The sequence below is a fragment of the Triturus cristatus genome, chromosome 6 (assembly GCF_964204655.1).
Source record: "Triturus cristatus chromosome 6, aTriCri1.1, whole genome shotgun sequence".
NCBI classification, from domain to species: Eukaryota; Metazoa; Chordata; class Amphibia; order Caudata; family Salamandridae; genus Triturus; species Triturus cristatus.
In genome coordinates this window covers 1,827,149,666-1,827,171,403 of record NC_140589.1, presented here as the reverse complement: position 1 = coordinate 1,827,171,403, position 21,738 = coordinate 1,827,149,666, and the positions used below count along the sequence as shown (strand labels likewise).

Below are 21,738 nucleotides of genomic sequence, written 5' to 3'. Positions count from 1 at the left end.
TTGAGCCTCAATGCCATGCCGGCTCCCCTGCCTGCACCCATCCCAGTTTCGGCAAGAGCCGGCATTGCCCCCTTGCCTACACCCATCCTGGCTATAGCGGGAGCCGGCATTGCTCCCAACCGGTGGGAGCAGCTTTTCTTTTGCTTCTGCTAGGCGGGAGTTATTATGTGTTTCCTTGCCTGCAAGAGTGTGGCAGGGAGAAACGTGTGTGGTCTCATCGGGCGGGAGCAGCTTTGTGCTCCTGCCAAATGCGAGCACATTAAACTTCCCTTATCGCAACCTTGCAGGCAGTGAAAGCACTGTGTCCAGGGGGTTGGGTCCTTGAGAGACCGCACAAGAGCCGGGCATGTGGTCCCAGAGCCACACAGTGACAGTGACAGTGTCAGTGTGGAGGTAGGGGGTGGTAACATGCCCTCTGCCCTCAATTCACTTTCGTGGCCCGAGAGATAGGTTCCCCCGAGGTCTGTTGAAGGCCCAGGCAGGGGGCCTCGTGCCTCCCTTGCTTTAATAACATATCGGACCCGGGGATTGGGGTCCCCAGAGCCTCAAAGAGGCTCAGTGAGGGGGGTCTGCATGCCCCTTTCCCTAATTTACATCTTGTCTTCTAGGTATGGAGTCGCTGGGGCCTCCAAGTGGCTCAGTGAGGGTGTCTGCTCACCTACCACTAACAGGAGTTTGCATCACACCCAGGCTCTGGCCCACCCCAGGATTTTTTTTTTATGCGCCCATAGAGCCTGTGTTTTCATTTTTACTGCGGATCCCCCACAAATTTGAGGTAAACAATGTTTTTTAAATTGCATGGGTTGGGGTGGGGCACTAGCCTAGGAGGGGTAGGGTATATAAAGTTTTTGAGTCTTAATTTCTCAAAAACTACTGAACGCATTTACATCTAATTACAAAAAGCACTTTCTGAACCAAGAGCTAGCATTCTGCGATATCTTTTGTTAGCTTTTCAGCCTTGTGGGTTGTAGCAGTGTCTATGGAAAAGCTAATGGGGAACCCCCCCTTTTTCTCAGCCCCTGATTGATGGATCACCCTAAAACTTTCCAGGAAGAAATAAGATTTTTAAGTTTCGAAGATTCGTCACGCGGTGGTCAAGTTATAAGCAAACCAACAAATTATTTTCCTATGGAAACATGTTCCACTCCTAACTAGAACTACCCACTGGCGAATGCCACTGGGCAATAGATACACACACATACCAATGTAGTCGCAAAGTAAAGGTACTCCAGATGTAATCAAATGTGATGGAAAGGCACTCCCATTGTAATGACCATGATGTAATGACTCCTGGAGTGATAATATTCGAAGTAAGAGCAGACATTTTTACATTTTAGAGGGAGGGGGTTAGGAGTGCGAACGGGCTCTAAGGGTGGTGTGGGCTTCAAATAAGTGTTTGCTGGGCAGGTGGCACGTGCAGGAGAATTTGGAACACGATAAATGCACAAGTGTAAATGATAAAACGAAAACAAGAGAAAAAAGCATATGAGAAAATGTATAGAAAATGACACGGTAAAAATGAATTTCTGCAAGAGGCCAGACACAAAGCATGGCGGAGATGAAAAGCTGCCGAGTTCAATTACAGGTCGCGAACAAGCCGGTGAAAAATGCTTTAAGGGAGCGATGAATATGAAAGGAAGCGCTGGCGCGAAAACGGAAGGCGGCCAATCAGACGAGGACAAAAGTGGGTGCACAGCCGGTGAACGCACCTTCCAAAGAGTAACCATATTAGACGTGTGCAACACAAAAAGGCGTGATCTTAAGAGCAGTCCATGGACGTGACCCGGAGCCACGTGTCAAAGCCATGCACAAAAAAGGAAGGCGTGGGGTTATGCAGCAGCCCTCGTGGTGTAATGTGGTCTTCGGTTGGAAAGGCTTGAGTGCGGACATAGATGCTCCAAGGAGTAGGAGGGGATGAAATGTACAGCCGGAGAGAAGTGGGAGCAGTCACACAGGCCACGGGAGGAACACTGAGCAGCCCAGAATAAAGTAAAGCACAAGCTAGCTGGACGCAAGAAGCACGGATGAAGGCGTGCTGTGGTCATGCGTGGTCATGCATGCGTATCTTGAATAACTGCAGACTAAAACCAACTTACTGCCTGCTTTTGTTCTTCTTCCTACAGAAGGCGGCAACAGAAACACGGAAAAAGACAAACACGCCAGGTTAATCATTCAGATCAACGACACGCGTACAGAGGTGAACCATTGGATGCAGATGACAAGAAGACACAACAGCCAACCCGAGAGGGTAAAAAGAAACCGTGATTATGTGTCCTGTGAGGGAGGAAGCACTGGTAAATCACAATTGTAAAGTAACTGAGCAACATTTACGAATAAGCCTGTGATTTGGTTTTCTCTCTGCAGCGAGAGGTCCAAAGTACTAACATCGCACAGATCCCAATCACCAACATCAATACATCAACATCTACATCAATACAAGTTACAGATCCCGATGAATAGTTCATCACCATGTCCTGAGAAACAAACCCAAATAATGCAGTGAGTAAACAGATGAAATTAACCTTAAAGGTGACCGCCCCCCACTCTCATCCTTATGCACATGTGCTCTCTTGCCAATTTTGTGGTCTATCAATCGCTCAGTGTTCGAGAGAGGGCACCAGAGAGGAGAGAGAGCCTATATGATAGCAGGGTCCAGCTAGAGCATGCCATCAGGTACCTGGGAAAAGATGGTCTTTTGGGGCTGGTACATTCACCCTCCCTGTGGTTACTACTTACCTAGGGGACACAGCCTTTACAACGCAGGCTGAGCCATGCGGCCGCATCCCCGCAAGTGTAACCAATCTAGTCTTAACTACGCATTTGCATGGTTAAATGCGTGGTTAAGGCAGATAGCGGTCTAGTGTCCAGATGGGCGGGGAGAGGAAGAGGAAGCATTCGAACAGGAAGCTCTGGACGCAGACAGGTAGGTGGGGCTGGGTTTTCGGGGGGGGGGGGGGTTTAGGGGTGGGAGGAGGGCTCAGGTGTTTTTGAAAGGGGGAGCAGGGTTGTAGGGCTAAGGGCGGGGAGGAGGGGGTTGGGGTAAGGGTTGGGTTTGGGGGGGGAGAGATTTTAGGGGTTGGATTTAGGGCTCAGGACGGGTGGGGGGGTCAGTATTGTTTGTTAAAAGGGGGACAGGGTTTTAGGCCTCAGGGCGGGGAGGGCAAAGGGTTGTTTTAAGGGCAGGGTAGGTTTTAGGTCTCATGGCGAGGGTGGCGAGGTAGGGAGATCGGATTTTAGGGCGGGGTGGGGGGGTCAGGGTTGTGGTGATCTTTATCATACATATCCCTTTACCAATCATGCCTTTACAACGAATTTGCTTGGTAAAGGCATGTGTGGTAAAAACATGCGTGGTTAAGACGGCGTTGTAGAAGCACATGTAGTTCAGCCATGCATGCCTCTGTCATACAACCCTTGCCTAGGGTCAGCGAGGGTGTCCTCCACATGTGATGGTCCTGGTAGAAGATACCTTGCTACTTCACTTGGCAGGTAGGGTGCTCAGTACATGTCTGATGGCTGAAACCCTGCAGCAGTTATATGGGTTAGCTACTACAGATGACCAAGGACGCAATGTCTTGGCTACAAGCTGGAGCGCTGCTGCAGATGCTACATGGTCTGAAGGAAGGCGATACACCAAAAGAGCAGCAAAAACTAGACAGAAAAAGACCAAAGGCAGACTACCAGGATGCCACTGAATGACGTGCCACTGAAACATTAAAGCCAAAATATCGATTACCACAATACTGTGATGATAAATATATGGAGGTACGTATAGATTTACTATCCTTAGCTCCACAGCTACATACTTTGATGACACATATCGTGAAGCTATGAGGATGGAGTTAAATAGTAAACCTGTACTTTAAATGCCCACACACACACACACACACATACCCTTCATGATACTGTGGTAGTCGATACTTTGGCCACACTCTTTCTTATAAAGTACACAACACAGATGAATGCAGAATAATTCAATACAAAAGTGTACGGTTTGCAACTGCTCATCCCTTTTGGATACATAGCATATGAAAAATTGATTATCTGCTCAAAAGTCCTTATCCTTAGTTCTCAAAGCAAACACAAGGAGATAATGGACAGAGTGCTGAAACTTTTCAGATACTCACCCCCAGTCACTGGAACGATGATGGATTCAACCCAGATCTGTTAATGGGGGGAGAGTGTCTGAAAATATTTTCAGCGCTGCGTCCATCATCTCCTTGTGTTCATATTGATGTTAAACAGCATGGATGAGAAGGTAAATCCTTGAGGCACTCCACATACTACTTCTTGCACACCTGACCAAAATGGCGGAAGAGTTTGCCTTAGTTGGTTTTTCTACCTCTGCCACCGTGAAATCGATTTGCCCCCTGTCCAGCCAGCAAGTTAGATTCTTCGAGGTATCCCACAGGTTGTTTGGCTACATTATTTCTGCTATCCTGCTCAAGGTTGGAAGGAGTGCTTTTGCTCTGTAATTTTCAACTAAATCCGAGTCAAGATTCCTCTTTCAGAAGAGAATTAACCACTCATTTTTAGGTCTCGGCTGCGAAGGCTGCGCTTGCGCAGTCTCGCTCCGAGATTTAATGACTTGGAGAAGAGGGGCTTGAACCCGCCCCTCTTCTCCCCTGTTCTCCATTGGCTGGCCTCTTGAATGCTGGCCAGCCATTGGAGAAGAGGTCAGTCATTCCTATTAGGCCCCGTCCTTTTCGGATCGGGGGGCGTGTTTTTTGCGAGAAGTCTCAGGGAGGAGACAACAGCAAAACACGCCCCCGAATCCGAAAAGGACGCTGCGTTTCTCCGAGGCATTTCTGCTCTGCCTCGGAGAAAGGCGGTGGTGTTGTGTTGTGTAGTTTTACAGTAGTTGACTATGCATGTTTTTATTCCGATTTGTTACGTTTCTGTGTTTTTAATTCTATATACATCTTGCTAGTGGCTCCAGGGCCGATCGGGGATCTGTCTTGTCGAGTGTCGCGTATCTTCATGAACACTTCTCAACGACTCTGCAGCGTGATCTGGCTTTTTGTTTTTTTCTCCTATGTCGGGGGCGGGCCTTGTGCCAGTCTCAGGCCATTCTAAACCGCCTTCTCCCCCCGCGCGCCAAGTTGTGCTCTCGGCTGCTGTACGTCACGTGATCCGTCTCGCCTCACTCCTTCCCCGGTGCCCGAGTCGCCCCCCCCTCCCCCGGACGTGGCATTGTCCTCGCACATGACCCGCCGGAGAGTGCGTACGCGACGGAGCGCGGTGTGAAGATGGCGGACGAGGAGGCCGAGCAGGAGAGTGGCGGCGGCCGCCCCAGGGAGCCGCCGGGGCTTGGTGAGCGGCTGAGAGCGCTAGAAGAGGTGTTGCGGCGGAGCGAGGAGCCTGCAGAGAAAGCGGCCAGCGAGTACTGCCAGCGCTTCTGTCAGGTGAAGCACATAGTGTCTTGGTCTTTTGTGTCTGTGACCCGGGAGGTGGGAAGGGACGGGCAGTGGTCTCAGCGCTCTTTCAGTAGCGTCGCTGTTCAGAGCGCGGATTGGCCCCTAGCGCAGCTTTTGTGCGCGCCCCTGGGAACCTGTCATGGGAATGGAGAGGGTGTGGGTCCAGGCCTTCACCGGTTGTGCTTCAGGCCTTATGTGTGGTGTTGCACACTGGATGAAGGGCTGCCTTCTGCAGAGGTTGCCTCGGCGACACTCCTTGCACAGCTCCCCCCCAACCAGGCTTCACGGCTGAGGTGTTGCACCTTGGGGAAGGGGTCTTTTAATTGCGTTTGCTCGTCCTTTGCCATCACAGAGCCAGTGACAGCGTACCTTTTCTTCTCTCTGTACTTCACTATCGTACCTGTCCTGCCCTTGTATTTGTTGGAATACTGTCGTGATCACGACTGTTTAATGGGTATGTTTTTGGAGGGGGACACTGGGCCTGTTAAGTAAATACTCTTTACTAACTTGGTTGCATGCTTGTCGCCAAGGGGTTAGTGAGATGCGTACATTTAAGCTGTGGTGCCCGAACACAAACGACGTAGTTCTTTTTCCGAGTTAAGTTGCTTTTGTATGTCCTATGTTTCTTGTTTTGACGTGAAGCTGTGACTTATTCACTTTTCCGTAGTTTGGTGGTCATTACCACAGACCAGACGCACTTCTTTCTAGAAGGTGTTCCATCGTGAGGGGATTGTTCTGTGATTCTCCGATTATTTCAGGAAATTTTAAACGTTCCAGCCAGTGTGTTGTAGAAGCTCCGTTGCTGTTATTGTTAGTAACGTCCAGTCATACGTTTTAAGTGTATATAAACAACAACAAGCATTTACAATGCAATGGTCTCGGCATTGGTAAAGTTAGAGCTATTGGCATTGCTCATGACAATGCCGTTTTTTAAATGTTTTAAAAACAAAAACATAAACAAAAATAATGTCATGAGCAATGCCAATAGCTCTAACTTTACCAATGCCGAGACCATTGCATTGTAAATGCTTGTTTCAGTTCTTTTGGAAAAAAGTCAGGGAATAAGGATAGATTCATGATATTGTTAAGTAAAGGAGGTAGAAGTTGGACAAATGACTAGAAAGGAGACGGATAAAAGTTACCTGGCAAGCCTGACTATTAACTAATTAAAAACTGACCGATGCAGCTTCCTGAGTGGCAATAGCGAATGTAAATCGCGTCTTATGGGGTTCTACAATCTCTGGTGGGAGCAAACTAGTCAGAGTCAGCAGAAAAATGTAATATTCCTTAAAAGATAGTCTTGATTTTGGATGTAAACAAAAGTGGAAATCTTGTCACAAAACTATTGTGAAGGTTGGGGCAGGTAAAAGCAACATAAAGGAGATACAAATGATTTTACTCGCTCACACAGTTCACAAATTAGGTTACCTGAGCCAAGGATGGTATTGTGCAAGTAGGATGACTTAGAAGTAAAAGGTTCATTTTTACGTGATTTAAGCTTGACAATGCAGCATTAGGCTCATATGATGGCCTCCAATTCCTTTCTATTGTATTAAAGAGATCAGACTTTCCCTCAGATCATCTGTGAAACATTTATTGGGGGATTTGGAGTACTCTGAAACGCTTTCATGCATCGGAGGCAGAGTCAAACTCAGGCAGTCAATTAATTGCTGTCTCAAGGCTCTCAATGGATCTCCCCAAAATAATGTGTTTCCAAGCCCAGGATGGAGCCCATGGTGTCTTCTGAATCAGTCATTTAACTTTATTTAAATCCCAGGCAAAATTTCTTTGGAGGTGGTCTGTCCATGGCAGGGGTCTTCAACGGGTAGCTCGGGAGCTGCTAGTAGCTCGCCAGCACCCTGGAAGTAGCTCCCTGAGGTGCAGCCCAGCACTACATGTAATTCAGAAGGTCTAACCACATTGAAGAAGGCAGTAGTATACATCTCCAGACTTCACACTGACAACCTGCAGGACTTGAAATATAATCGCCTGTCTCTACTCTCTATTTACAGAGTCACATGGAGATTTGTCATTTTTCAAGCCCCACTCTATCAGTCATAGAGTGTGAAAAATACAAGATGTTCTTAGAGTGTTTTTGCTAAAAATAAAAAGGGCATGTTTGAGAGAAAATTGTGTAATTAGAGAGAGTGGTATGCTGATGTTTGGAAATAAATGAATGAAAATCAAACCACATTTACATTTAAAGCTGCTCTTTCTAAGATAATTCACATGTTTGGGAGATTTATAGCTGTTACTATTTATTTTGTGCCAGTGGGCACTTGTTGCTGTGGCTGTTATTTCATTAGTCACGTGGAGGCCTTTTATATTGATAACGTTTTTCCAAACAGTGCTGTTGGTAACTCTGTCTTATGTTTTGGGGTGGTCAGTTGTCTATCTTCATATATCCTGGTATTCAACATATTGACAACCACAACATTGTGAAAGAAAATATATATAGGTAAGTGTAGTTTAATTTGTGATGTACACCTGGGCGGTGGCTACTATGATCCTGCAAAGTGTGGTCACTGTTGTGGTTGAATCTGATGTGGTCACAACTGTAACAATGATCAAAGTCATTAGTAGTGGGGGACTATTTTAATTGATCGGAAGTAGCTCTCAATATAGCAAAGACCTGGTCCATGGGTACTGCTAGGTTTTCAGAAATTTCCAATGTTTCCTCCTTACTTCATCTGTGATGTAAAGTGCGTCCCATCTTGTGGGTGGGGATACCCACAAGCTGTGCTAAGCCATTGGCTTCTAGACCGAGACAAAAGTGTTGCGGCAAGAGATCATGCTCTTTATGAACATGTGAATTAAAATCCCCAAAAAGAGGATGTTCTTATAAAGTAGTACAGACTGGAGAATTAGTTCAGTCAGTTGAACAGTCTCTGCATCCTGTGGTGGGGGTGGGGAGGAGCTTCAGCGTTATTCTTACTGAAAGCACATAAATATGAAACTTGCCAATAATCTTTATATATTATAGCAATGCCAGCACCAAGCAGCCTGTGTAGTCATTAGAACTGGTTATATGTTTGGCTCATGCATAAACTATCATTGTGCATAGTAACAACGACTTATTTTTCTGTATAATAATGTGCGGTTGTGTGTGGAGTTCTAAATTCTACTCTTTGCATGAGAACAGCCAAGACATTTTAGACAAGCATTAGCATAGCCAATAGGTGTCACCTTTGGGACCTTATAAGTGTTTAGCTATGCAACAGTTGCATAACTAAATACTTATAAGGTTCCAAAAGCGAGACCTATTGGCTATGCAAAGCGGCCACGAGGCCGCGAAAGTGATCGCGATCACGATCAAACATCAAAGAGGCCGTGCGGCCGCGAAAGTGAAAGTAATCGCGGTAAAGCGCGGCGCACGCGCACATGCACTGTAGCTCTAGGCTGGCCTGGTAGCACTTTTTGGAGCCCTCTCAATAAGTCTCGCCAGACCAGCACATGCGCTGGGTCAGGCGAGACCTAAAAAACTACAAGAAACGAAATGGCACTTCAAAACAAATTTACTTCCCACGGAAAACCTACTTGTGTGTGATTCTCTGAGGCAAGAGACAAAGCAAGCATAATCTAGGTCACGGAGCCAGCTGCATTTACAGTTTGTTTTCTATCAGATGGTGGACAGAAAGTTAAATTGGTGTCACGTATACATGAGAAGTGGAGGGTGGGAGGGGGGGTCATCTTGAGGGTTAAAACCAGAAACACAAAATGCTGCCAGAGAGAGACAACCATCAGGAGTGATTTTGACATGAAATAGTAATTCTGACCTTCAGCAGCTTCATCAGCCCCTCCAGCTGCACCATGAGCTCGCGCCTGCTCTCCTGCAGCGCAGACATCCGGTGCTCCAGCTCATCCTTCCTCTGCCTGTGGAGCACACAGAGGGACCAGTTACACCCACAGCTCCTTTCAGACTCAAGGACGGAAGTCAAACAGCAAGCGCATGCACTGACCCTGGAAGGGATCCTTAATCTGCACCCACAGAGGTCTGGAGGAAACAATCTGCTAGAATCATCTATCACACCGCAGGACATTCTCTGTACGTGGGGAGACTGTTCTAGTGACAGACACCCACACTGGGACTCCACAGGCTGCCACAGCCTGTGAACAGGGCCACCACCGGAGGGGTTTCCATGGTACCTACCGAAGACTGACAGACACCCACACTGGGATTCCACAGGCTGCCACCACCAGTGAACAGGGCCACCACCGGAGGGGTTTCCATGGTACCTACCAAAGACTGACAGACACCCACACTGGGATTCCACAGGCTGCCACCACCAGTGAACAGGGCCGCCACCGCCGGAGGGGTTTCCATGGTACCTACCGAAGACTGGCAGACACCCACACTGGGATTCCACAGGCTGCCACCGACAGTGAACAGGGCCGCCACCACCGGAGGGGCTTCCATGGTACCTACCATAGACTGGCAGACACCCACACTGGGATTCTACAGGCTGCCACCGACAGTGAACAGGGCCGCCACCACCGGAGGGGTTACCATGGTACCTACCAAAGACTGGCAGACACCCACACTGGGATTCCACAGGCTGCCACCGACAGTGAACAGGGCCGCCACCACCGGAGGGGCTTCCATGGTACCTACCGAAGACTGGCAGACACCCACACTGGGATTCTACAGGCTGCCACCGACAGTGAACAGGGCCGCCACCACCGGAGGGGTTACCATGGTACCTACCAAAGACTGGCAGACACCCACACTGGGATTCCACAGGCTGCCACCGACAGTGAGCAGGGCCACAGCCGGAGGGGTTTCCATGGTACCTACCGAAGACTGGCAGACACCCACACTGGGATTCCACAGGCTGCCACAGATTGTGAACAGTGCCACCACCGGAGGGGTTTCCATGGTACCTACCGAAGACTGGCTGTTTAATAGAACAATTAACTGAGGAATGTCTTGTGAACATTACTTACAAAATAGCATAGAAAGGACTACCTCACCTACGACACTCGGTGTTTATCCTATTCAACAGACTGCCGAATGCACCAATGTATTAAAAATATTTTTACATTTTCATAAAATAGATAAGGTTAACAAGACATATATATATATATATATATATATATATATATATATATATATACCAATATATAAAACTGTCGCAACATATCTAGTAATCCATTTCATCCCACAGTGTATAACTAGTCTGATCTCAATTCACGGTCCTCCTAACATTTGTTACTATAATTTACATATTTACCCATAAAAGAAGATAAGAAAGCCAGGCGAGACAGACTAACAACTTCAAAGTGAAAATAGCAGGTTATAGTACATTTCTACACAAAGATCATTGAAGGATGACAAACCGTTCTCACAATATCCCAGAAAGCCATCTCTGGTGATCACATCTTTACAGTGACATCTGATTGTGGGTCCATTCCTCGCACACAGGTTTAACATTAGACGTCAGAGTTGGAGGATTACTTTAATGCTACTTCTGCTGGAAGGTACATTTCGATTGTAACAAGGATATATTTCTTTTACCAATGAAACGAAACCATGTTGTCAGAAGTGGATCTCTTGAGGTGTCATTTCAAGATCATTTCGCTCTGCAAAATAGGTCCTCTAAAAACCCTGCAACCTATCATAGTTACACACCAAACTGCCAAAGTAACTCTGCCCTTCAGTGCAGGAACAACATAAAAGAAACTGGTAAACTCCAAAAACAATTTTTTCTAGGCAAATTTCGGTTTAGGTGCACATTAGTTGTGTGCACGTCTCTGCAAATGTTTAATCCCTCACTTCCAAGTTAAAATTTTTATTTTAGCACTCCTAAGTACTTCATCTGTAATGTATGTAATTAGAAATAATAGATTTGCCAGCAAAATGGTAACACTTTTAAGTACCTGAACATTCTAGGCACTTCGGGAATGCTGAGGATTATTACTATAAGCAGGTAGAATACTTTGATTTGCTCCTCACCACTTGTAGGGAAGGCAAGATAAATCTTTATATTTTAGAATTGCCTTAGTAACCCCATAGACAAGCACTTTGGCAGTACATTTTTTTTTATTTTTAGCCTCTAATTTCCCAAGGATAAAGATTCTTCAGTAATGCTCTTTCTGGTGGGTATACCAACTTACTGCAGAATCCTCACATTTAGAAAACTCCCAGGCGCCAGACTTGATCCAGAGAAACTTTCCAGCAATGCTCCCGCATGCCAGTAAGTGGCGCTGTGTTGCTCCACAGTGACTGTACAGCCTCAGAAGTGATAGAGCAGAGCCGCATATAAGTGCCGCCCCTCTGTGCTGAGGTTAGTTTCTTGACCCTTTCTCCTTCCATGCCCCAAAGCCATTGTGGTCCGTGAGTAACAGATTTTGATGCAGGGCACTAGCTACCTTGACAAGGTCCTCTTAAGCACGGCCTTCCTTTTCTTTGCTTGCTGTGCTAACAAAAGAACAAATAACAAAACCTCAGAAATGTTGGCATGCCTAGCAGGCATCAAATTTCTTCCGGCATGGATGGACTTCGTAGGAGGGCATTTGGCTGTAGTCTCCTTGGTCAGCAAGTCAAAAGTATTTAATTGCTGCTGCTTACTCTACAGGCATGACTGTGTAGGTTGTGGGAGTTGTGGTGCAGGAACCTACCTTATTGCTGAGGCAAGAGGTCCTCCTAAAATGACAGCCGGATTGGAGGGCGGACGCTCAGGACCAGAAAATCTGGGTACCATACGTGCCTGGTTCAATCTAGGGCTATCAAGATGACTTGGGCCTGATCCGTTCTGATTTTCCTCAGAACTCTGGCAGGAATACATACAGGGGACCCTTGTCCCATCGCAGTAGGAATGCGTGCCCTAGTGACTTTCATGGAGGGGACACAAGTACGTAATAGAGCTGAAATTGCACCCATCAACGGTGAAGAACAGATCTACCCTGGGCATACCCCACCTGTCAACGATGCTTCTTGCTACTTCTTGGTGAGATGCCACTCATTATCCACCAAGGATGTCTGCTCAACTTGTCTGCTCGAGTAGTCAGAGACCCTATGAGACAGTTGTCTACCAGAAAGTTGACCTGCTGGTCAAGCCACTTCCATAGGCATAGGGGCCTATTTGCACAGGGCCCAGGACCTACTCCAAGCTGCCCATTTTAGTTCCACATTTCGGTCATAGAAAAGACCTGCACCAATCTCCCCTCTATGAACGGCAGGAAGGCTTTCTTGGCCAAACAGGTCACCTAAAACTCCAGCTGGTTGATTTGGAACTGGCTCTGTTTCAGAGACCAGAGGCCTGTAATCTCCACCTTTCCTAGGTTACCCTCTCCACAGCAGGGACACATCTCTCAACCCTGGATTATGCAGGTCATATTGGCATTCATCTGACATCACAGAAGAGCCTAAGCCGTCTCCTGCGACATCTGGAAGGTGTAGGAAAGGCAGCCCTGATGCTGGGCCCACTGAAACCAGAGGTACCATTGCAAGAAGCACGCATACCATCTGGAATTTGGATGGGGTGGATGCACGAGGTTAGGAATCCAAGAAACATCAGAGTCATCCTCACAGAGACCCAGGATTGAGTGGAAACACTGGAATCATATCCTGAATGTCCTGGATTTGAACATTACAGTGTTCAGGATAGCTCTAATGAAGAGGCACAGGTGGGACCTCGGATCTTTGATGCAAAACTCTAAAGATTTCAGGAGTTTGGCGGTTGTCCAAAAGTGGTCTATGACTGACTGAGGGTAACTCACCTGGAGCAATCAGTCATCAAGGTACACATGAATCCCTGACCTCCAAAGGTGGGCAGCAATCCCAGCTGCCAACACTTTCGCGAACAACCAAGCGACTGAGAAAAGGTTGAAGGAGAGGACGTCAATTTGGAAATGGTCTTACACCACAGGAAAACCACAGGTAATGCCAGTGGGACTGCAGGATGGGCGCGTGAAAATGCACATCCTGCAGGTCCAGGGACACCATCCATTCTCCTAGAATGAACAGAATAGAAGACACAAAGTGAGCATTTTGAATCTTTTTTTCTTAAAAAAGGCATTCAATGGCCAAAGCACTAGTATAGACCTTAGGCCTTTGTCTTTCTTCGCACAGGGAAGTAGCGTGAATAGCATCCCTCTCCTCTCAGAGTCAGGCAGCTGCAGAACGGCGCCCTTTGACAGGAGAAACAAGACTTCTTGCATCAAGAATACGGAGTGCACCTGCAAAGGACAGCCTGCTGTGGCAAGAAGATGGGGGAGGGAGGAGATGAAACACAGGCTCCGTTGAATAATCTACAAAACCCACCTTTGATCTGATGGATCTCCAGCCAGGGAGTAAATAATATATCCTACCTCATACTGGCTGGTCCTAAGCCTGTCAGGACAAACTAATTGGCATGGAAGCCGCTGAAGTAGGAGGAGGAAGAGCTGAAAGATTGCTGTCCCTGCTGGTGCTAGTAGACGCGGCTGCTTCCATGTGCTCTGCCTTGAATGAAAGGAGTCTGCTACTGTAGTACTGGTTGGGAGGGTTGGTGTGGTCTATAAGCCAGCCCTCTGGAATATTCTGTTCAGCATCGAACAGGGGTCCCAAAGTTTGTGCTGCGGAGCAGCTATCCTTAAATTGTTCTAGTGCCAAATCAGTCTTCTCAGTGAACAACCCTGAATCACCAAAGGGCATATTTATCAAGGTCACTTGTACGTCTCCAGAAAATCCGGTGATCTCACCCATGTGTGACTTCTAAGCACAGCTCTTCCTATGGAGTCTCTAGTGGCTAAACCGGCACGCAGAACATACTTTGTCGCGTCCTGGCCATCTTGTATTGTTTGGTTCAACTAGGCCTAAAGGTCATCCAGGATGGCCGGTAAGATCTTGCTGGCCATATCTCACGAAGTGTTGGGGTACCTACCCCAAAGGAATACTGCACTGAGAGGCCTGAGGGCCAAGCTGGCTGAGGAGAACATTTTCTTTTTTAAAGCATCAATCATTTTGACTCTATTCACAGGAGAGTATGGAAAATAATTTGGGTTGACCTTACTAAGGTACTAGGAATACCAAGATTTAACCTGAAAAAGAAATACGTTTTAGTGTCCAAATCCTATATGAATTATTTATAATATTACTTGAAGAGAGAGACTACTAGACATGTTTATTCGAAGGGTATAGTATAATTATTAAGATTTTAAGTCATATGTTTAGGATGCCAATTCAGCCTTCAGTAAGAGATACAAAGGTATGCTACATACTAGGTAGGTAATGAACCGTATACTACTGGTATGTGAGACAACTAAGAATCTTTGTATCCACTCGCATATACAGATATAGGAAATGGACTGGGGAAAGTAATCAATGTGATTGAATGTTAATTACAGATATGTGGAGTTAAAATATAGTGATTTCTCAGGTATTGTTTGTGTTATGAATCTATTTAGTCTTTTGTTTTTTCTTGTCTTCTATTTCCCTTTCTTTTCTCTTGGTGCTTTTTGTCTACATATTCTTATATTTGCAATATTCTATTTGACTTTAGCCAGAAATTTCCTATAACTATCAATAATCCCACTAGAATCCTAAAGAAACGACAACTTGCGAAACACGTGTTGGCTGGGGGAGCACACTTGATGCACTTTGACAGCTACTGCTGCTAGAATAAGACAACCTAAGGAGGAAATATATAAAAATAGATGTACAAAGTGTAAATATAGTGCTTTATGCTGACAATAATAAAAGAAATTACTATAATGGTCTAAATTGATATATGAGTTTTCTCTAATACATCCTATCGACACTGTTGATCGCATTAGTGTGTCACCCCCTCAGCTCCTAGAGTAAGCCTCGGCCACTGATCTTCAATACTGATGAGAGTCAAGTGCCTAAAGGGATTATCCGACTTGATTTAAACAAAACTTACTGTCCAGGGATATCATTGATAAACGCAGTACCCGTCAACAGCACTACCCAGGAACCATAGACTGCTGCAGGACATAAGAAACAGGCCTCACACCGCAGCGGGCCAGATTCTCACAATGTGTGTAAAATAATCTAGACAAAATTACTGACTTGACTGCTTGAACTCACAAAGTTCTCCACGTGCGAAACTGGCATCAAGCGAACTCTCAAATCCAAGGAAAACAATTACGCAGGCCATCACACATCATGTAAACCAAAACCACAACATATACACATACGGATTTACTTAAGGTCTGTTCTGACGCATTCAATGTTCTACTGCCAGCAGGGAATTACAGTTCTCTAAGGCATCTGGTCTAGCTTACTGCTTGTAGCTTACAAACCTGAGTGGATATAGGTACACAAGACAATGGAAAATGTCTCCTCTATCATTCAAGCACCACATTAAGAAATAAAAAATGTCATGCTTCAAAATCAACCCAGTATGAATTTACAAAACCTTCCCACCCGCCAACAACCACGGGCAAAGTCTTTGTCCTGTCTCAAAGATGGCGGCACCCCCCTGCCAGCATTGATACTGTTCAGAGTGTGCTGCATAATCTACAAAGGCAGCCATGGGAACATACCAGACTACCTAGCAAGTAATACCCATCTCTCTTCAGGACCATGTGCCATATGCAGTGCCTCTATCAAAAGACTCAACATTCTAAGGGCAGACAAAGGCAGCCAGGACTGTGGCACAAGCTTACCATGTACCTCACACTGCCCCCTCTTACTCCCACATTTCAGGTGAAAAAGACTAAAACAATAGCTTTTCTAGATTCCTACTACCCACCACTAATACCCTCCAATGTTTTTCAGAAAGTATTGACATAGGACCAATATACACCTTGTAAGTGTGAACTGAATGACCTCTCTGAACATTTGGTATAGAGCACTGAGGGAACACCTCCAGGCTTGACTCTGGTGAAGCAACATCTTCTTTATCTTGGAATGCTTATGGACAATAGGACTACTGGTGGTGGTGGCTTTTAATTTTTATCCTGTTTGCACAACTCTGGTGTTATGGCACAGACTGGTAGTTGGTGATTCGGAAGAGTCTATTACGGAGTTCATTCTTTAACTAATGCACATGTGAAGCTATTACTCATATATAAATTGTGTCCTAAACCTTACATATAGATTTTTTTAATCTCATTAGAACTCACCCCACTTGTTGAGCTTGGACGAATAAATTATCGGACAAGATCCCGAAGAAGGTGGTCAAGAGAATTCAATATCCACCAAAATGTACATGGACTAAGATTGTTTGAAGACCCCTGGCCAAAAAGTAACAACGGAGATAAAAGGAGCGATATCCTTGTTGCGCTACCTAAGGATACTCTGGGATTATGGGTAATGTGTGTTTGGAGTGTCTCTGAGGGCTATGGTCAGGTATGAAAGAGAGACAGTAATTAACAAGTGGGATGGTTTGTGACATTTTGTGCTGATCTAGTCATTGTGCCATTTAAAGAATGCATTTGAGGCCGGACTAAGAAGTGCAATCTGGAGGTTTTTAAATAAAATGTGAATTTTTTGTTGTTGAGCAATGTGTATAAAAATATGAAATGTATGTAGTCAAACGTAATCTATGAATAATGTAATGAATATTTGAAAGACGCTTTTGGGTCAGTGACTAGGTTGGATTAATTGCTTGTCTTAATGGAAATAGGTTAAGCGTAATGTTTATTCATAAATAATATTTTGTTTCCCTGAATTCCCGAACCTAAAAATAGTGTATTTAGGCGCCCCCTTCGTGTAGGAGGTTAACCTCATTAGCAACATATTTTATGAATGCTGTGTGTATTGCACAGGGAGGCTTAGCTTCCGTGAGGTTATAAGTTAGTTGAACGTTCAGGCTTGAGGGGAATATTGTGACCCATACTGAAGTATGCATGCAATAATTTTGAGTGCCACAGACCTACACTCATGCTTATGACACACAAGCAGTGATTGACAAGGTAGCCATCCCTGCCATGTTCATTATTGAATTGAATGTGGTTCCCGAATGGCACTAAATTTTGAGCAAAGCCTTCACTTTTGATTAGTGTTTTTTCAGCTACATTAAATACAGCATCAATGTACATTCTAATCAGAAATTAAATAAATACCCTTGGAATCCACAATCGGTAGACTAAATCCGTAAACTTTAAGTCCTAAATTTTTATAATTTCTATCAAATGCGTATTCCAAAAATACAGAGGACAACAATTCAGGGCTACAGTAGCGGCTGCTACTGGACGGGGGTGGGGAGAGGAATGTAATAAAAAAATGGACTTAACTTTAACGGCCGGTGGCCGCCTCTCGTCCATCTATCGTCCACATCCTCTTCATCTTCCTGTCCCGGCCGCCAGCAGGAAGCACCCTGGCACACAGGCTCCCCTGAGCCAATCATAACACTGCAATGCATCGTTGTGATTGGTATGAGCATTGTGGATCGGCGCTCAGACTGGAACAGAGAGCCTGTGCATATTCCTCACCACACCGCCATTGCCGACCTAGTCGCAACCCACGCCATCGCCTCCACAGACTACATTCTCATCGGAGACCTGAACTTCCACCTCGACAACTGCAGCGATCCAGACTCCACCACCCTCCTTGGCAACCTCGCCAAACTCGGACTGAAGCAGCTCGTCACCACCCCCACCCACAGAGCCAGACACACCCTCGAACCCATCTTCGCAGGAAGGACAAACATCCACTTCAGCCACACCACGCAGCCCCTCTGGACAGACCACCACTGCGTACACTTCACCTTCACCACCACCACCGTACCCAAACCCACCCCGCGCCCGCCACGAAGGAACTGGAGCAAGATCACAGAGGAACACCTCAACACCACCCTCCGCCACGACGGACGCCAACTCCGCAGCCAAAGAACTACACCGCTGGATTGCCGGCTGTGCTGAAAAGCTCGCACCCCTCTTCCTCCCCGTCAAACAACACCCCCTGAAGGCCGCCTGGTTCACCTCCGACCTCCAAGCTGCCAGGCGCTCCTGCAGATGCCTCGAGAAATTCTGGTGAAACAGGAAAACCACCAAAGACCAGAACTACTACAGGAACGCCATGAATGAATACCACCAGCGCATAAGAGCCACCAAGTGGACCTTCATCAAGAACAACATTAACACCAACGCAAGTAACGCTAAAGAATTCTTCAACATCATACAGCAGTTCACCAAACCCCCCAGCGAAGCCGCGGACTTCACACCATCCCAGGACCTCTTCAACAAGCTCAGATCCTACTTCCACCTGAAAATCAAGGCCCTCTATGACAACTTCAGCGAACAGGCTCCAGACACCATCCCCTCCCCACCACCGACAACCAGCCGACCACCACCACAAGGAAACCTGCTACTACTGAAGACAATACCACGACCATGAAGAGCACCCACTCAGGAGCCCCCACGGACCCCTGCTCACCACACATCTACCACAGAGCTGCCGCCACCATAGCACCCCAACTAGGCCGGACCATCAACGCCTCCCTCGAATCCGGCATCTTCCCCGACGACTGGAAGTGGGCAGAGGTCAAGCCTCTCCTCAAGAAACCCTCGGCCGACTTGACTGACCTGAAAAACTACCGGCCCATCTCTCTCCTTCCCTTCGCAGCCAAAGTCACCGAGAGATTCATCAACGCCCAGCTGACCACCTTCATGGAAGAGAACGCCATCCTCGACCCCTCCCAGTCCGGATTTCGCAGCAACCACAGCACCAAGACCGCCCTCCTCGCCGCCATCGATGACATCCGAATGCCGTTTGACCAGGGCCAAACTGCGGCCTTCATCCTACTAGACCTCTCCGCAGCCTTCGACACAGTCTCTCACCACACTCGCGCAGCCAGACTCCACGATGCCAGTATACAAGAAACCGCCCTCGACTGGATCCGCTTCTTTCTATCCGGCAGAACCAAAAGGATCAGACTCCCCCCCCCCCCCTTTCCTCTCCGAACCTACAGAGATCAACTGTGGAGTACCCCAAGGATCCTCGCTCAGCCCCAAGCCCTTCAACATGCACATGGCCCCCCTCACCGCCATCGTCAGACAGCATGGGCTCAGCATAGTGTCTTACGTCAAGGACACCCAACTCATCTTCTCTCTCACGAAGAACCCTGAAGACATCAGACTCAGCTTCCAAGAAGGAATGAAAGACGTCGCAGCCTTGATGAGCGACAGCTGCCTAAAACTGAACTCGGAGAAGACAGAGGTCCTCATCCTTGGACCATTCCCCCACTGCATGGGACAGCTCCTTGTGGCCCCCTGAGTTCGGAAACCCACCCGCCCGACAGACCACACCAGGAACCTCTGCTTCATTCAAGAATCCTCCCTCACCATGACCCGCCAGACCAACGCTGTCACCTCAACCTGATTCAATTCCCTCTGCATCCTCCGTAAGACCTTCAAGTGGATCCCCCTGAATGCAGAAAGACAGTCACCCACGCACTCATAACCAGCAGACTGGACTACGGTAACGCCCTCTACGCCGGAATCAACAAAACCCTCCTACACAAGCTCCAAACCATCCACAACACCGCAGCTAGACTGGTCCTCGGAACCCCACGACATGAGCACATGACCCAGCACCTACGAGACCTCCACTGGCTCCCCATCGAGAAGAGAGTAACATTCAAGCTTCTCACCCACGCCTACAAATCCCTCTACAACATTGGACCCAAATACCTCAACGAAAGAGTCCTTCCACGTACCCAAAAGGAAGCTCCACTCTGCTGACCTCGCCCTGGCAGTGACCCCTCGCATCCGCAGAACCAGAGCAGGCGGAAGAGCCTTCTCATACGTCGCAGCAAAGACCTGGAACGAGCTCCTAGTCAACATCAGACGCTCCCCCACCCTGCACATCTTCAGGAAAACCCTCAAGACCTCGCTCTTCGACTGACCGTAGCTGCCCCCCTCCAGCGCCTTGGGACCCTCACGGGTGAGTAGCATGCTTTATAAACCCCATATTGATTGACTGTGTAATGCAGCCTGGTTGCAACATGTAAAGTGCGCATGAACTGTTTGTTCGGCCTAAGAGGGCCGGCCAAACAGTTCATGCGCACTTAGGAAGTGCACACCACTCCTCCCTCGCCCCGCCACTGACTGCAATAGGGAAAATAACATTATGATAACAATATGTTATTTTATTTCTCCTTTTGAGCAGTGCCAACTCAAGAAAGACAACTAATACACAGGACATTTTAAAATTATTCTGTTCTGCTGCTGCCCAGTTTACATTTCTCCAAGCTCATGCTATGGATGCACATCCCCCATCGCAGATCTAAACACTGTGCGGGGCTGCTGGGACGCTTCCCAGGAAAGCACTGTACATAACACAACTTGAATCAAAACATGGCTCTTTCTGAGAGAGAACATATGCACCTGGCATCAAACACTGTCTAGACTGGAGAGGCAGATGGTGCTGGTGCTGCAGCCTGCTTTAGATGAAGGGACTATTAATGCTCTTCAGCAATCTGTTTGTAGTGCTGTGACTCAGGAAGGATGAGCTTAAGAATGAATCACACAGGATGTCTCTCACTCCTGAGACTAATGAGACAGTACAATCAAAACAAAAGGAAAGACCTGATGTAGACCCAGAAAAAGATGCGTATCTCACCACCGAGCTATACGTTGAGTCCAACAAATATTTGAAAAGAACCTTTGCTCCAAAAAATCTAATACATTTTAAAAACTTTAATAGGATTTGTGGGTTAAAAACACAAACAATAACATAGCAAAAAAAGAATAAATAATAAAGAAAAGGAATGAAGAATCATCTAAAAAAGCATCAAGTTCTCACTTGCCCTAATCCATAAAAATGCTGAGCCTTGTTTGCCTACATAATAACAGTGTGTTTTCAAATGCAATCATTGCAAAACGTCAATTTCAAAATGCAAGGACTGAATGAAATGATGATTTCATATTTTTGTTGTTTTCATAGAGCCTGCTTTCAGCAGCCTCCACATGGATGTCGAGGTCTTAATGAGGAGGGGTAGTTAGCTGTACATATTGGGTGATCAGACATTCAGGATACTGCGGGTGTCGTAAGACTTGCACATGATTTGTGAATACACATTTTCTGCAAGTATTGTTTTCCAAAAAACGTATCAATGTCTAAAATGAGTGACTAACAATGCAATGCCCGCATGCTTGTATATGCATATTGTTTTCTCAGGGCAAAAATAATTGACACGTGATCATAATGGAAAACACTATTGTATCGTTGAAATATAATTGTCATATGGAAAAGTATACATAACTAAACACTTTTCCAAGCTGTAGCAATCAGCACGTGAACCCAGTGAGATGTAAAGCGCTTTGAAATAATGCAGACTTGTGCAGATCTCCTGATGAACCTGCACCGAGACACCTATACAAGTTTGGATAACCATCCTGAAGAAAAGCAGAACAAATTTACTAAAAACTATGA

At 46.5% G+C, this 21,738-nt stretch overlaps 1 protein-coding gene across 4 annotated transcripts in view; it reads right to left on the bottom strand.

The window, feature by feature from the left end:
• DTNB (dystrobrevin beta) overlaps positions 1–21,738 on the bottom strand; it is a 716,394-nt gene that overhangs the window by 108,715 nt on the left and 585,941 nt on the right. For 2 of the 4 annotated variants that reach the window (XM_085613207.1, XM_085613209.1), the window contains 2 exons: positions 9,191–9,287; positions 2,097–2,117 (listed from right to left, as the gene is read on the bottom strand). In XM_085613207.1, coding sequence (XP_085469333.1) covers positions 2,097–2,117; positions 9,191–9,287 — 118 coding nt within the window. The remainder of the gene's footprint in view (positions 1–2,096; positions 2,118–9,190; positions 9,288–21,738) is intronic. The other 2 variants (XM_085613210.1, XM_085613208.1) reach the window with 1 other exon arrangement.